General features: G+C 38.7%; 1 protein-coding gene across 1 annotated transcript in view; it reads left to right on the forward strand.

Moving 5' to 3' along the window:
• PCSK1 (proprotein convertase subtilisin/kexin type 1) overlaps window positions 1-18,042 on the forward strand; it is a 44,163-nt gene that overhangs the window by 13,159 nt on the left and 12,962 nt on the right. The window contains exons 6-9 of the mRNA XM_060635338.2: window positions 2,606-2,694; window positions 5,630-5,802; window positions 6,836-7,048; window positions 9,552-9,652. Of these exons, the coding sequence (XP_060491321.2) occupies window positions 2,606-2,694; window positions 5,630-5,802; window positions 6,836-7,048; window positions 9,552-9,652 (576 nt within the window). The remainder of the gene's footprint in view (window positions 1-2,605; window positions 2,695-5,629; window positions 5,803-6,835; window positions 7,049-9,551; window positions 9,653-18,042) is intronic.

An 18,042-nucleotide genomic window follows, 5' to 3' on the forward strand; every position in this document is an offset into this window, starting at 1 on the left:
AGCTGCATTTGAATTCTCCTCTGCAAATCAAAAGAGGAATCACTAAATAATAAAATCCCCAAAGTACAGGTAACTCTTACTATTAAGCTGCCATGAATCTATATTCAGAATTTCAATACCAATTACAGATTATTTTTCTAGTTAAATAACATGTGTGACAAAGATGTTTTAACCAGTATAATATTAGTCTTTAAACTATCTTGTGGAATAATTTTTTAAAAATCAACTTGTTTAAACGCCAGTTACTACCATTGTTCTAAGATAATAAAGGGTTCTTTTATCTCAGAGCCTAATTTAAGGAAAGAAAAAAAAGCTGCAGGTCTACAAAGAATGACATAGTACCACTTTGATAAAGCCTTCCCTTTTTCTAAAAGTGTGGAGGTGGGAAGTGAGGGCAAGAGGAGGGAAAAACATCTACCCTTTTTTGTACCATGATCCTACTGGACCTTTCAAGAAAATAATGTTCAGTACACAAGGAGAGAGAAATAATAGGTGGTGTCACAGTGTATCATTTTTAGGACAGAGGTGCTGTGCTGGGAATGTTTGCCAACAATTGGATTCTATTGGCTCAGGCGAGAGACTTTGCTATCCTGGCCTTATTCCCATTCTGTGTAAATGGAAACACAGGTGGTGGACTTCTAGGAACACACTTGTCAGAAGGTGACAACTCAGTTTCTCCTCCTACAAAAGCAAAGAGGGTTAATCCATCAAAGCATAAGCTTCCTTTTATATGTTCAGTGTGCACACATTTCTCAGAGCATGGGTGGTTGGTCAGGACACTTTCAGTTGCAAGTGAGAGAATCTTAACTCAAAGATTAAGTAAAATGGGCATTTTAGAAAAAAATTACTCAAGGGATGGTCTAGCTTCAGGCATTCCAAGATCTGGGAGCTCAAATAATATGCTGTCAGGACTTCAATCACTGTCTCCATCTCTTAGTCTCTTGCCTCCAATTAGATTCATTCTCAAAAAGTAAAAGAAATCTTGCCTGGCGGCAAGCTCCACATGGCTCACATGGAACTTAAAGCTGAAGAATTTAGAGAAAGACTAGAATTCTCTTCCCTGGAATGTGCAACAATCCTTGAAAGCTGTCTGGGAAGAGGAGCCTCATGAGAGAATCAAAAGGAGTGAGGGAGAGCTCCTTCCCAAAAAGGACAAAATGCTAGGAAAAAAAAAAAAGTAGCAGATATCTGCTACATTAGGAAAGACCTTGAATTAAAGACAACTACAGGGGCACCAGGGTGGCTCAGTCTGTTAAGTGTGGGACTTTGGTTCAGGTCATGATCTCACGGTTTGTGAGTTTGAGCCCCAAGTTGGGCTCTGTGCTGACAGCTCAGAGCCTAGAGCTTGCTTTATATTCAGTGTCTCCCTCTCGTCTCCCTCTCTCTGCACCTTCCCACCTCACATTCTGTCTCTCTCTGTCTCAAAAATAAATAAAAGTTAAAAAAAAAGATAATTATATTGTTCTGACTTAGGATTCCTATCCAGTATTAACATGAAGAAGCAGAAATATCATTTAGTAAAAGGAGACCAAGAAATGAACTTTGGTACTTTAGAATAAAAGATACATGAAAGATAATTATTTTGGATAGTCAATTTCAAATTTTTATATTCCATGCTGAGCAAAATAGATGTCTACTATAATAGTGTCTAAAAGTAGCTAGTTGACAGAGTTGCTCAGACCTAACTCTTCCCCTCTTTTCTGTTAGCTCCTCCAAAGTATCAACAGCCTTTACACTGCTTCCAAAATGCAGTAACATCGTGAAATAAATTCACATTAAAGTTCTCTTGACTTATTGACCCTCCTGAGGTTAGGGTCATGGTGGGAAAGGACGATTATTATCCCCACATTTTCAGAATTGATGTTTTAATGCTAGAATCTGCTCTGTTTTAGAGATTGACATTTCCTTCCAAGTACTCTGAAATCATAAATTACCCTCTTTGCCTGATTACAAAACCAGTCTTCTTCAGGCTTCCAGCCCCAATCAGAGTTACAGGAGAACCCTGGTTTCCCAATTAGCCTGAAGTGTCCTATTAAAATCTCAAACTCCTCTTGGTACCAGAAAACCCTCAGTTGCTTTAGTTTGGTAGTATATGGTTAGAGGAAGGGAAGAGGGCTTAAGAGGAGAATTCTGTTCTACTTACCCTACTAGGACTGGTCAGAATAACCTAATCCAAGGAGGTCACTAGAGATGGAGTGAGGAGCTACTTCACCAAAAAGTATGGAATAGAAACCATGATTTCTAAAAGTGTCAGAATTGCTCACGATAGTATCCATAGCTAACACTTCCTGAATTCTTACATTATACCAGCCACTATTCTAAGTGCTATACATGCAATATCTCACATGTTTGCAACAATACTCTTGAGAACAAATGACTTACCTAAGGTCACACCACTAGTCACTGGTAGAAGCTGGAATTTGAATCACATACTTCAACTCCAGTACCCTTTCATCTGATACCTGCACTTCAACAAATACTGATGGGAAGGAGACCAGCAACAAAGGTTGACAAAAAAGTTAATATGACCATGTACCATGGATTCGTGTGCAAACAACAGTTTGCCCTCACTTATGTTTTATAATATCTATTTTTTAATCTTCAGACATGGGACCAGATGTGCAGGAGAAATTGCCATGCAAGCAAATAATCACAAGTGTGGGGTCGGAGTTGCATACAATTCCAAAGTCGGAGGTAAAGCAGAGGGTTGCTCCTGCAGTTCTGCACTTCAATTTGACTCTTGCATCACTTGGTGTAAATGAGGTGGGAAGGGGGGCTTTCAACAACCAGAAGAAGAAATGAATTCCATGTAGAATGTGCTGCAGGATTTGCAAACAAATCAATGGATCTGGATTCCTAAAAAATGATAGCCGAATACAGCCTGTACATCTTTGTGGGGAGAAAAATGGAAATGTTGAAAAGCTTTTGAACCAAATCTAATTTTCTCTGTGTGCTAATTTACAAGGGTTTGTTATTGAGTACTTGCTAAGGGAACAGAAAGAGGAGGTAAATTTAGGAAAAGACTTTCCCTGCCTCTCAATTCTGTAGTTCTTCATTTCAGAGCAAATAACAGTCTTAAAAAAATAAATGAATACGTGCTTGTTATATGAAGAAGCCAAAGGTTATCTTTGACAGCACGGATTTAGAGTCCCTAGCTGTTTCAGTCAGTGCCTCTATTGGGAAATATACAGTAAGTTCCATCGGGGCAGTTTAATAAAGGAATTATTTGTAAGACTTAAAGGAAGCCATTATTATATTATACACTTAATATACAATAATATATTGTATATTATAATATACATTATATTGTATATATTATAATATACAATATAACTAATAGGAATTAAAATAAAAACTTGAAAAAAAAGAGATAAGGGAAGCCAACAAGGGCTAATAAATGAGAGCAGATGTGATGACCTTTGGGCCTAAAGGAGCATGGGAAAGGAGAGGTCAGTGGCAACTGTAGAGAGAAAGTTGTGGCCATAGGAGAGAACCACTGTACAGGAGCTGTAGCCCTGAGTTACAACAGAGCTTCTTCTAGGCAAGGAGTGTCCCAGGGACTGAGTCGCCCATTCTCCTCCCACCCCCCATTCTCCTGCCTGTTGGTTGAACCCAGTGAGAAGGCAAGAGAACTCATTGGTGAGATCCATATCCCTGTGAAGAAGGGTGGACAGTAGACCTACACTGGCTCACATTCTCTCTCCTCTTCTCACTGTCCTTACCTTGGTCTTTCACAGGCTACAAACTTTGAGTTTAGTTTGTTTTCTAAAACTGCTATAAAAAAAAAGATCAACTGTAGAACATGCCAATGATAGTAAAACTGCTTTAAACTCGACCTAAGGATGTCTTGAATTTGATTATGATTTCCTGTTTAGAAATCAAATAAATACACATCCTGGCATGGATAATGAATCACTAATACAAAATACTATTAAACTCTGCGTCATTCCTGATTTCTTTGATACTAGCATAGTCAAAATGCCGTGGGATTTTTTTTTCCTTTTTAAGTGCCATGTTAATTTAAAGAAAATGAAGACAGGGGCACAAATTAGGTAATCACTTAGAGAAAGAATTCATTTTTTAAGATGATGTACTATCTAGCTATAGTTTGTGAGAGAATTTTCTGATCCCTTCATTTTATTGAGGAGTAATCAGAAACAAGTTTCTCAAGGTAACAGCTATTTGTGGCAGTGTGGAACCAAAACACGACTTCCGATTGCAAGTCTACTGAGATTTTTTTTCATCATTCCACCCTTTGGTGATCTAGTCCCAAATGCATTTTTTAATAATACTTTTCATTTATTAGGGACTTACTGTATGTCCATCACTGATCCTATAATACATTGTAGGTTGTGTATTCTGTTAGTTAACAGGTTGATTTTAGGTGCCAAATTTCTGGGATTCAGGTCTCAGCTCCCCACTATCAAGTTGTATGATCCTGAGCAAGCCATTGTGCCTCTCTTACAGTCCACCTATAAAATTGGGAAAATTATAGCATCTACCTTAAATGTTGTCAAAAGGATAGAAGAGAGTCCATATGTTCAAGGCCTGTAGAATGTTAGCTGCGTATAGTACATCCTCAATGCATGTAAGCTGCTATCTGTTATCATTCCCATTTTAAAACTGAAAAAAAAACAAACTGAGGCACAAGAGGTTGAGTGGCTTGCACAAGCACAAGATCACAAAGCTAGTAAGTACAGCTGGGATTTTTCTTTTTCCAAAATAAATTTTCAAATAACTTTGTTTTAATCAATGTGACTTTAGCTAATTATGTTAATTACATATTCTTTTACCTATGCTCCATAGTGAATAATAGAGTACAAATCTAAGGCTGTGCAGTTAACTACATTATCAGCCTGAAGCCAGGAATAACCAGGTATCTGCTCATATTTGTCTCAATTGCTTTTGCCTTCCTGGCTCTTGAATACATGAGTCTGAAAATGCATGACAGCCTGTTAGAAAGCACAAAGAACTACCATGTCTGCTTTCTCCTGATGAAAAATGATTCCCCCTTAGGAGCAAAATCCATGGCAATGATTTCATCCTTGAGATTATTTAGAAGAAAAGGAAGCATGTTCCTTGAGAATATTTCTTAGCAAACATATAAAAGAATGGCCTCTGGGTTATTTTTAATCAGTGCTTAGAAACAAGAGTTCTTTCCCTATTTGTTAGTTTCCTATTGTGGGTAGATCTTTTCAAGCTGCACAGTGTTCCATACAAAATCCTTCATACAGCACAGGATGGGCAACAGTTATTTGTGGTATAGTCATGAACAGACATGTCAAGGTAGGGCTGTTTGTTGGCTCCTTCTGAAAGCTATCCTGTCATTTTCAGGTTATTGAGGTAGTGAAGGGAGGGGAGGTATTTTGTAATCAATAACAATCATGGCCACTGCTTAGTGCATATAGTTATTTCCAAAGGGAAGATAACAAAGTTTATGGACGCTGTGACTTGTATCTTCCTTCTGTGCTCATAGTAGCCTGGTCATGGGCACCTGAGACATGCAGTGGTTACCTTCTTTTTAACTCTTTTGCAAGTCTTTTATAAAATGAATATTAAGGCCACTATGCCATTCTACATGTTCATGCTGACATCCACTTATGTGTTTTTTGTTTGACTTTCTGTTTAGGCATAAGAATGCTGGATGGCATTGTGACTGACGCTATTGAAGCCAGTTCAATTGGATTCAATCCTGGACATGTGGATATTTACAGTGCCAGTTGGGGCCCTAATGATGATGGGAAAACTGTGGAAGGGCCTGGCCGACTAGCCCAGAAGGCTTTTGAATTTGGTGTTAAGCAGGTGAGATACTTAATATAGATCTACCTGAAATGAAACCTGGCCACTTGGATATGAAGGAAAGGGAAGAACACTTAGATTATATCAAAAGAAATGACTTTGAATTTCTTATTGTTGCTTATAATTTGAAATGCATTTAGAGAGCCAAATCATTCTTCAGAGGGATGGAACTTAAGGGTTAGGGAAGTTTTCCCTAATTGGGTCTGACATTCAATAGAGATTCATTACTCTTAGAGTATTTACTTAAAAAATACTATGTATATGTCCTTTCTCATTTTTCTGCTGCTTTTAGATTTTTACACTAGGTAAACTACTACCCAGACTTCTTTCAAATCTCTAGGGACATATCCTTAAATATAGCTACATGCTACTTCCTCTTTTGTATGTGCCTGGTACATACTTGTGCCTTGATTGTGTTGCTCCATTTACCGCATTCTTACCAGGATTCTAAGGCCTTGTTCTGCACAGGATAAAACAAAAGTAGAAACTTTGGAGAGCACAAATTGAGAAGTCATAGAAAGAGTAGCCTTGACGAGTTTCATTCAACTGAAGAGTCCCTTTTAATGCAGCTGCAAAACAGATCTGAATAATGTCTGATTTTGTCATTCTATCAGTCAGCCAGAAGATTTAAGCAGAAAGAGAGGAAGTTCAAAGATTCAAACGCAGCAACATAAGCCAAGGAAAGAGTGAGAGAATACAAGCGAGTGCTAAAGGCCAGATTGTGAATCCTTACAATAAGGAAAAGAAAGAAAGAAAGAAAGAAAGAAAGAAAGAAAGAAAGAAAGAGAGAAAAGCACTCACTGACTCATCCCAGAGAGGGCCCAGATGAAGGAGGAATAGCAGAGCCATAGGCCAGTGGCTTGTAATATGAAGTCTTGTGAGATTTCCAGCACGGATGCTGGAGCACCTGGCATTGAAACAGACTCCAAATAAATGTCTCTGGGAACTTCATGCATGTATTTGTTGGGGATTTTATGGGGATGTGACAGTGATCCCAACAGATGATAGATGTGATATAGTCTGGCTTTTCTTTTAGGGAAGACAAGGAAAGGGCTCCATCTTCGTCTGGGCTTCTGGGAACGGGGGACGTCAGGGAGATAACTGTGATTGTGATGGCTACACAGACAGCATCTACACCATCTCCATCAGCAGTGCCTCCCAGCAAGGCCTGTCTCCCTGGTATGCTGAGAAGTGCTCCTCCACCCTGGCCACCTCATACAGCAGTGGCGATTACACCGACCAGCGAATCGTATGTTGCTTTTGTCTAACTCCTCTGCTTAGGTAGGGGAGCAGGGCTTGCATTCGACAAGATCCTTTGGTCAGTACCTTTGGTAAAATTGCTTGGCTTAAGCTTGATGACTCAGCTGGGGAGATTCACACTTTGCTCACCTGAAAGGCTGGCATCTATTGGGGAGTTTTCTCTCTCAAGGATAATGATGCCTCTGCCAAGATGATGTTGCCTCTCTGTCATCTTTAAACCCAGCCCTGGGAAGCCACTAAGTTGTCATTACATACAGCCAAGAATCAAAACATCTATTCTGCTTGTGTGATGCCTCCCTGAGAACAGCCTTAAAGGAGATTACAGGGTTGTAGGGGCTTCACCGCCCTTGTACTTATTGATCCTTTAATAGCAGGGATATGGTCTAACATGCCCTTTAGCAGATGATAAAAATACAGAACATACAATAGCTATGTTTCCTATGAATGGATAACCTGCAGGAAAATAACGATCTAAATTTCCCCCGAGATGAACTTCTCAGCATCTGAATAAACAGCTCAGGAAGGTTATATGCTCAGAGAGCATCTCCAGCCCACACTTTGCTGTGGCTTCACTTCCGTGAGTCAGACTGCCAAGGGCAATTATTGGATTTCCCTTCAAGGGCACAGTGATGAAGGGCCATTCGGGGGCTTTGCAAACAAAGGGAAGTACTTTTAATTTTAAACTGTATGGTCCCAAATTTAACTCCTGATACAGAAAGAACCATCTAGCTAAAGTATCTAAATTCTAATCTGTATGAAATAATAGGTCATGATTCAATTAGATTGTAGGTGAACCCCATAATAATTAGACACTAGAATGTGTGTAAGATTCATATTAATGGTGTCTCAAAAAAAATTGCTAGTTCTCTTTTCCATACAGGATCACTATTCTGGAACTCTGCCTGCTTCTGCAACTTACTCTAGTTTACACAGTAAACCTCTAGCCTCAACTTGAAACATTGGCCTCCCTCTCATGCCCTTATATTCAATTACTCAAATAATAGATGGTGATATTCTACCCAGAAAATCTTTATGACAGGTATATTTTATAGCCTTTGAAAGAGGCATAGCAGACATGTATCCCACTTATATTCAGAGTCCCTATTGTTGTCCCTAGGGGTATCTAAAGTTGCTTATCAGAAAGTGGCCTGTTACACATTTCAGTCACCATTTCATAGACTGTCCCTCATCTGAGCTATTATGCTGTGAAGTAGGAGGAAGAGTTTCCATCTTTGTAAAGTTCTCTCCTTAGGTAAATCAGCCATAGGAGAGACAGCTGGTGGATTCTATTTGAGATGGTTGCAATAACATAGCCTTTGTCTTACGCAAACCTTTTCCTCAGCACAGTCATCTCTGGGGGCTTACTTGCGTCAATAGGGAAAAAGGACAACCTTGCTTCCGCAGCCCTCTAAGGAGCAGAGCCACCATAACTTGAGAAATTCAGAGACTCAAAGTGGGAAGCCAAAGGAGGTGATAATAGAACAAATTATTTTTTTACACCTCCCTCCCACACATTGAAATCTCTAGCTAAAAACGATAGTGCAGGAGCCTGGGTGGGTGTCTTGTTAGTAATCCTTTGGCCCAACTACTTGCTCAACCAGCAATGCTATGGTCCTTAAGGCAGACTGATTGGAAGTCTTTCTGGTTTCTTCCCTTCAGTCTTGGCAACCTCTTCATTAAGATAAAATTAGCCTGGGTAATTCCTTACGTGCAGTAATATTGTGTAAGAATGCTTTCACAGACAGGATCTCATTTCATCCTCAGAATATGAGTCAGGAAATGTCAACCTCATTCTACAGATGGGGAAACCACATGGGGAAACCATGTGCCCATGGGACACATCTACTGAATAGCAGTTTTACAATTTGTAACCATATCAGAGTCTGACACACCTTTCATTTATTTGAAAAACACCATTTTCATCATAGTGCAAATATGGACACTAACTCATGGCCATCAGATGATATCAACAGTGAGTGCACACTACATACATACTAAGCAAATTTGTGCAAGTAGTTCAAGTGGCCAAAATCAGAATGGCTCTACATCCTCGTGCTGAAGAGACAGTCAGATGTCAATCTGAAGGCAAATGGGAATTTTGCATGAAGCAGAATTTCTAAATATGCCAGACTAAACACAATGGACCTGATGATTAATGGGCCAGCATGATTCACAGTGATTTTGAAACTGTCCCTTCTTTACAGACAGTATTTCGTTTGGGAATCTCAGAAAATATTCATAGTGGGAGTACTTCATCCCCAGAAAAGGCATCTTGATGCCAGAATTATACACAAGTTGTATATAGAGGAGAGTGAACTAAAATATCAGCAGATGGCAAACATCCGCCTATGGTTTAACAGAGGAAGTAGGGAATCGAATCAGCTGAGTTTCCTGATCGTAGCAGATGCAGCCTTAGGTATGGTTAACCCCCAGGGATGGAGAACACTCCTCACATGCTCTCCTGCATTTCTTCCCTTCCGGATGCCACCCAGACCAGTGCCGACCTGCACAATGACTGCACAGAGACCCACACGGGCACCTCAGCCTCAGCACCCCTGGCTGCTGGCATCTTCGCTCTGGCGCTGGAAGCCAAGTAAGGCCCAGAAAACTTCTAATCACCTTTATTGCCTCTCCTTCTTTTTAATAACATATATTGCTTTCTCAATTATGCTTACAATAGGAAACTTAGAAAACTATTAAAATATAAGTCCTCTTCCTGTTAACATCTCCATGTAGATTTAACACACACACACACTTACAAAATTGGGAACTTAGTATACACGTAATTTTGTAATTTTTAAAATCTACCCTATAATATATTAAGAGCACTTTCTCATGGCTAAATCAATGTTCTTTGACCTTTAAAAATTCATGCTTTCCTCCCAATTTTTCTTCCACTTAGCTGCAAGGCCTTCTCACTTCTGTTTGTTCCCACCAGGAAAGACTTTGTCCAGATAATTTCCTGTGGGCAGTATTAGGAACAATAAGCTTATAAAACATCCCTCTTTTTTCAGATTATATAAACCAATCCTAGAGCTGATCTAACATATCAGGAAACATGAAAATTAAAAACAGAATTATCTGTTTGTAGTATCCCATTATATAAATGCGAATTATATTAAAGTCATCTAATCATGTTTAGATACACACTGTGGTCCATAAATATTGGTTGTTATCTCTGATAATTTCCTCAGGATAAACACCCCTGATTGGAATTTCTGGGTCAAAGGGCATGCATGTTTTAATGATTTGGCTACATACTGACAAGTTACTATCTAGAAAGACCATATCATTTTACATTACCGTCAATACTGTGTCCAAGTGCAAGTTTCCTTACCAAAGTTACTTTTATTATCTTTTAAAATGTTTGCTATTTTAATAGGGCAAAATGGTATCTCAACTTTATATGCTTTTATTTCACTAGTGATGAAGCTCAATATCTTATATTCTTTGGCCATTTATCACCTGTGATTGCTTGTTTATGACCTTGATTTTGTTTTATGACCTTAGTTTAGAAAAGCTATTAATGCTTGGTTAGCTTGACATTTACCTTTTAATTTTACTTATATGTAATTTTTATTGCAATGAAATGAGTATATATACACCTATATTTGTCAGTATCTTTAAGACTTTTTCCTTTGCTTTCATGCTCAAAAAAATATTTACGACCTCAAATTAGATTAACATTTATTTATATGTCTTTTATTATGATTCCTTTGCCATATTTAAATTCTAAATTCCCCTGGAATTTTACTGTATGATGTTAAAAAAGGATTTGGCATTATTTTTTTCCTCATATTGGTTACCCAATAGTACAACTCTTAATACAAAGGAAAAAATCTAACTGTTGCACACTGTGTATCTACAGCTTTTTATCTGTCCTTGTTTCTGCTTTCTGGTGGCAAGAAAACTTTCAATATCAAGTCAGGTGCTCTGGTTGCATGATAGAGGAGGTGGTTAAATTTGCAAGTTACTGTTATCCTTCCTAATAAGACGGTTATCATAGAAGAACATCTGTATTCTCTAGAGAAAGAACAAAGCATTCCCCTCACATCATATTCAGTAGACGAGGTTCATAATAGCAGAAAAATAGAACACCTTGGCCTGTGCCATGGCTGGAAAAACTCTGAAGTTGCTAAGTATTTGTTCTGGAAAGTCCAACGTAGATCCAGGAGCCCTGGGGCCACCTGTGAAGTTGTGGTTTCGTCGTGGTATCTCGACGTGGCAATGAGATGGCCACAGTGGCCAAGCAAGACAGGCCTAGGAAGTTTTGCACAAGAATTTACCTAGTTGGAGAGACTGGGAAGATGTCTGGTAAGGGAAGAGAAAATCCAGGGGCTCAGTCAGAAACAGGGAAACTTGAAGCTCTGGGGCCCAGCAGAAGAGCTGCATTGAGAATCTGAGTTCACTTGTAACAGGAGAGGAATGGACAGAAGGCAGAGTCTATGAACACAAGGTCAGACTCGCATCAGCAGATTCAACCCAAATTCAAGGAAAAATAATCTAAGCACTCAAAAGTTCAAGGAACACATGGCTTCAAGTTCTAGGCATATCCCTACCTCAGGCAAGTTAATCTCCAGTTGAGGGCTCAATTTACTATCTCTAAAAGGGAAGGGTTAGATCAGATCTTTTTTTTTTTTTTTCCAAATTTCTTCCTTTTTGAAAATTGAAGGTGTCATCCAACACGAATTACTGAAGTTGGTGGTGGAACATCCAGAGTCGAAGAAAATAAGGTCAAATGAAAGCAAGCTGTTTCACACAGATGGTGAAATAGGCTGATGATAGTTGTGATTTGAGAATATAAGCTGTTAGTTCCAGGAAGCTGTAAAAAAATTATCCTTAAAATTTTAAGTCTTTTCTACCCAACACTTATCAGATGCATGTAAATAGAAGTATCCAGACCTAACCCATCCTTGTCTAGTGACCAGTATAGTAGAAACACCTATCTCAATGAACAGATGTAATATTAATTTCATGTAAGAACTGAAAATTAAAATTATAACCTCTGATTTCTAAAATTTCAAACTTTTTTCTGTGCAAGAAGAAAATGATCTAAGAATGATCTAGCCTCATTAACTTCAGTTAATTTTTAATAGAATATTTTTTAAAGCAGGAGCTTCATGGGTTGCTATGAAATAACATAAATAAGTTACCAGCAGTTCATGAACTTCATTGAAACTAGATGCAGAATTGCTTATAAGTATGTGTATGGCACTTTCCTGAAGGAATGGTTTGTGGGTTCCATGAGCTTCTCACACCGTTCATAATATAAGAGATACTAGGAATCCATGGTGCATATAATAAGAATTTAATTCCTTTCATTTTGATTCAATTGTCAATAAGATAGACATACTCTAGCTTACATTTTATATACATCCTGACAAAGTACATGGAAATTAGTGAGACATCTGTTCTCAAATAGACAGGTTTCTGAACTCTATTCAATTGTCTACACCAAGATGATTATTTCAGAAACTCTGAATGGCAGAATTTCTTTTTTTTAAATATGAAATTTATTGTCAAATTGGTTTCCATACAACACCCAGTGCGCATCCCAACAGGTGCCCTCCTCAATACCCATCACCCACCCACCCCTCCCACCCCCCATAAACCTTCAGTTTGTTCTCAGTTTTTAGGAGTCTCTTATGTTTTGGCTCCCTCCCTCTCTAACCATTTTTTTTCCTTCCCCTCCCCCATGGCCTTCCGCTAAGTTTCTCAGGATCCACATAGGAGTGAAAACATATGGAATCTGTCCTTCTCTGTATGACTTATTTCACTTAGCATAACACTCTCCAGTTCCATCCACGTTGCTACAAAAAGCCATATTTCATTCTTTCTCATTGCCACGTAGTACTCCATTGTGTATATAAACCACAACTTCTTTATCCATTCGTCAGTTGATGGACATTTAGGCTCTTTCCATAATTTAGCTATTGTTGAGAGTGCTGCTATGAACATTGGGGTACAAGTGCCCCTATGCATCAGTACTCCTGTATCCCTTGGGTAAATTCCTACCAGTGCTACTGCTGGGTTATAGGGTATGTCTATTTTTACTTTTTGAGGAAACTCCACACTGTTTTCCAGAGCAGCTGCACCAGTTTGCATTCCCACCAACAGTGCAAGAGGGTTCCCATTTCTCCACATCCTCTCCAGCATCTATAGTCTCCTGATTTGTTCATTTTGGCCACTCTGACTGGCATGATGTAGTATCTGAGTGTGGTTTTGATTTGTATTTCCCTGATGAGAAGTGACATTGAGCATCTTTTCGTGTGCCTGTTGGCCATCTGGATGTCTTCTTTAGAGAAGTTTCTATTCATGTTTTCTGCCCATTTCTTCACTGGATTATTTGTTTCTCGGGTGTGGAGTTTGTTGAGCTCTTTATAGATTTTGGATACTAGCCCTTTGACTGATATGTCATTTGCAAATATCTTTTCCCATTCCATTGGTTGCCTTTTAGTTTTGTTGGTTGTTTCCTTTGCTGTGCAGAAGCTTTTTATCTTCATGAGGTCCCAATAGTTCATTTTTGCTTTTAATTCCCTTGACTTGGAAGTTGTGTCAAGTAAGAAATTGCTGCGGCTGAGGTCAGAGAGGTCTTTCCCTGCTTTCTCCTCTAGGGTTTTGATGGTTTCCTGTCTCACATTCAGGTCCTTTATCCATTTTGAGTTTGTTTTTGTGAATGCTGTAAGAAAGTGGTCTAGTTTCATCCTTCTGCATGTTGCTGTCCAGTTCTCCCAGCACCATTTGTTAAAGAGACTGTCTTTTGTCCATTGGATATTCTTTCCTGCTTTGTCAAAGATTAGTTGGCCATACTTTTGTGGCTCTAGTTCTGGGGTTTCTATTCTATTCCATTAGTCTATGTGTCTGTTTTTGTTGAATGGCAGAATTTCTAAAAGTGCCTCTAGACAATCAAGATTGGGATAAATCATTTAACCAAGGGTCACTCCTCAAGGATCAACTATGGAGAACAACTGTGGGCTAAATTTATCAAGAATAATAACCTTCAGTATTTGTCAGGTTCTTACTATGAGCTGGACACTGTGCTAACCTCTTTGTATACAATACTAATTCTAGCCCTTACAACAGCCTTCTGAAAAAGAAATTATTACTTGCATTTTATAAAAGAAGAACTTGAGGCTTAGAGAGGTTGAGAAATGTAACCAAGATCCCAAAAGCAGATTCAAAATCAGATCTGTCTGACCACAAAGCCTGTGCTATCTGCTACTACATATTACACTGCCTCCCACAGGCCTGCAAGGGAGAGGAAATGTTGCATGGCAGTCCATCAGACCCTCAAAGAAAGAGGTGTTAAGAAGATTGATGCTGATAAAGGACTGTCATAACTCATGTGCTTGTGAGTTTATCATAAAAGACTCCTTGCCACAAGAGGATTACCTATTATACTACATTAAACATTAAACATGACATAGCTGGAATGCCAGGGAATGGGAAGAGGAGAACGGAGGAGAAAGAATAGGTATTGGCTCAAATATGTGTAGAGGAATGTTTTTCTTTCCTAGAAGAGTGTTTCTTGAACAGCAGCATAATCCTTTGGGATTTATTTAATAGGCAGATTCCCAAGTCCTAATGCCAGTGCTCAGATTCAAAAATATCTGGTATTTGGCCTGGGAATCCCCATTTTTAACAAGGATCCCAGCTAGTTTTAGTGCTGGGAGTACCTTAACTAAATTTCAAGAAACAACTTCTGTAAAGAGTTACTTTACAATTGCATTTTCCTACAATCTCATCTAGGTATGGTTGTAAAGATGCTCAATAGGGTACTTAATTGGCATAGCTTCAGTTATTCTGAGGAGAGAGCAGAGGAATCAGAATAATTTTTAATAAAGAACAAAAATTCTGAAGTAAAATACTGACTCCTTTTATACCTCTGGAGGTATTAAACATCCAGATGAACTAATCTGTTTTCATTAAAGGCTAGAGAAAGGGAAATAGGATTCGATTTCGATGCTGCAATGGAACTTTTGGTTAAAACACATCAAAGAAATCCTTGACTCAGTGGGTTGTGAAATGTTGGAAAGTGTCCAGGTTAGAAAATCTTTAATATCTAGGTTTGCTTACATGTGATTAGAGGCTGAACCAGGTAGCCTGTAAGATTTTTCACTTTAGAATTTTGTCTCTAGATTACTTTACCTACACTAATTAGAAGCAATGCTTAATTTCAATGTTTAATTCCATATTCCTTATTTTCTATAAACATATCCTTGATTAGCAACCTAATGCAGTTTTTAAAAATTTAATTATTGTGGATGCTGTTGAGCACTAATTAACAAAGGAAGGCTGTCAGGAATGAGATGCACTATTGTTAGCAGTTTCTTTTCATTTATGAAATGCGATCACATAAATGGAGAATAACCCTTTAGGAAAACAAGCTTAATTTTCCTAACTGCATGACAGTGAAGTTCCCCTGAATCTTTTGCAAAGATTAGGTTAAAATTTTTTTAAAAATAAAGCCTGCACCTAAATAGAAAATAAATTACCTGCTACAGAAAGTCTATGCTTTATGTTTGATTTCATAACCCTGCCTTATATCTCCTTAGTAAACTTCCTCACCCCAACCTCCATATACACACCTGCTTGCACTGATGGTCCAAATGAGAAATTGATGTGTTTCCCACTGACAACAAAGGTTAGAAGCTTTTACCTAAAACTTCCTTTCAAAAACTGGAAGGAGGTGCTTGGATGGCTCAGTCAGTTGGGCATCCAACTCTGATATCAGCTCAGGTCATGATCTCATGGTTTGTGAGATCAAGCCCTGAGTCTGGCTCTGCACTGACAATGCAGAGCCTGTTTGGGATTCTCTTCCTCTCTCTCTCTCTCTGCCCCTCCCCTGGTTTATCTGTTTCTCTGTTTCAAAATAAATATATAAGCTTAAAAAAAACTGGAAGGAAGCAAGAATTTCAATAAAATGCTTAATAGAACGGAATTGGTTCCTATACTGAGAAAATAGCCATTTCTGCTAAGATAATTAATTTTTATTAGTTAATTAGTCAATTAATATTCCTTAGTGTGGGTTGGCCAACTTGGAAACACTACCTAAATAAGGTATTTATGATACTGGGCAGATAGGAGGTATGAATAGGAAAGAATTCTGGAGATTATCATACTCAACCCTCTCATCTTACAGATGAGTCACCTCAGGCTCAGGGAAATGAGGTGACTTGCTTGAGACAGCACAGGTCTTTTTGGTATAAAATATGGTTTGATGTGCTTTCTATTACTCCCTATTCCAACCCCATGATTTGAAAAGACTTTCAATTGTCTTAATTGGTTATACGCTTGTATGCTTTCTTCCAGTTCCTATTATTTTAGCTATGACATAGAATTAACTAGACAGTTTTTTGAAATATAAATATCAAAATCATGTCCTACCCTCAGATATTTTGATTCAATAGGTTTAGGTGGAATTCAGGAATTTTCACTATTCACAAGTATAACAGGTAACTATGATGCAAGCAGTCTGGGGCCCATAAGAATCAATGAACTGGAGTCTTTCTGAGCACTCCATCAGTCACTCACTAGAGTTAGGTGTTATGTTTGTCAGGAGCTGAAATGAGAGAGAGAACTAAGCTGCTGGGTGTCAGAATAGCAGATTAAAGCAATAAATACAAAATGAAAGAGTTAAGCCTTTAACTGCTTACTACAATGTTTTAAACAAGAGTCTAAAATCTGAAAAAAATGCTAACTCCTCCTCCTATTCCATTTTCCTCCATGGAAAAGTGTGCCAGTTGAATGGCAGGTAAAGTAGCACAGACATGGGGAGTCATGTCACTGTTGAGGGAGCCCAAACATAAGGCCCTGCTAGTTTTATTGACTGGGGTGGGGATGGGGCAGGAATGAAGGCTGAGAGTATGGTACTGGGTACTGAGTCAGAATGGGCAGAAGTATCTTAAGGTGTCCTCCTTTCTCCCCATAAGGAGGCCTTGGGTAGAGTCCAGAGGTCTGAAGAAGACCTCTACCCTTGGCCTCAGATAAGAAGACCTAGGAATGAAGGCAAAAGGGGTGGTAAAGTAAATATACCTAACCAGGTAGGGGCCTGAGTCCTTGATGGCAACTCCTTTTAGAGACCACATCTAGGCTGGTGTGGGGAGGGAAGTTTCTCCATAAAGCCTGCCAGGTAGAGCCTTTGTCATGCCTCTAAAAAACCTGAAAATCACATGTGGAATTTTAACCAAGAACCAGACTCTTCAGTGTTTAAGGATGTGTGTTGCCTCTTTCTTGTCACCAGGGGACTGTTTAACCAGTACATTTTGGGCTCTGAGGAAAAAGATAGCAAATTAAGCCAGATTCCCCTGATGGTTGTTTCACAACCTAGTGCTAAGATATAAAACTTGAGGACAAAACTCTTGGGTATTTATTTATTAAATAATGCTTGATTGGCTTGATAGAAACAATGCAGGTCTCAAAGCTAAGGAAAAGCTTCCGATCCTAAAAGAATCTAATGACAAAATGCCACAAGTTTAAAAATTATTAGGGCTACTTAATACTTAGGCACATTCAGTCATCCAACCAACAAATATTTAACTCAGCATATCGCCTGTGCCTGGCATTCTTCTGAATGGTATACATCAGAGAACTAGATAGATAAAAATGTCAACCCTTCCTACATAGCTATAGCAGGGGAGACAGACATTAAAATATACAAAACAAATGAATTACGCAGTATGTTAGAAGAGTACTATTAAAGGTGGGGGGGGGGGGGAAGAAGGATAAAGGAGTTCAGGAGCATGTGAGGAGAATTGAAATTTTAAAAAGAAAGATCTGGGAAGGCTACATCTTTATTATAATAGATCCAAAAATCCCAAGTATCTCTGATGTATCTTTATATTGCTGATAAATTAATCTTATCAAGACTTCTAATTATGCCGTTTCCTTGCTCAAAAATCCTTGATTCCCGGTTGCCCAACGGATAAAGCATAAGCTCCTTTTCCTGGCATCCAAGGTCCTCACCATCCAGCTCAGTACCCT

The sequence above is a fragment of the Panthera onca genome, chromosome A1, assembly GCF_046562875.1.
Source record: "Panthera onca isolate mPanOnc1 chromosome A1, mPanOnc1 haplotype 2, whole genome shotgun sequence".
NCBI lineage: Eukaryota > Metazoa > Chordata > Mammalia > Carnivora > Felidae > Panthera > Panthera onca.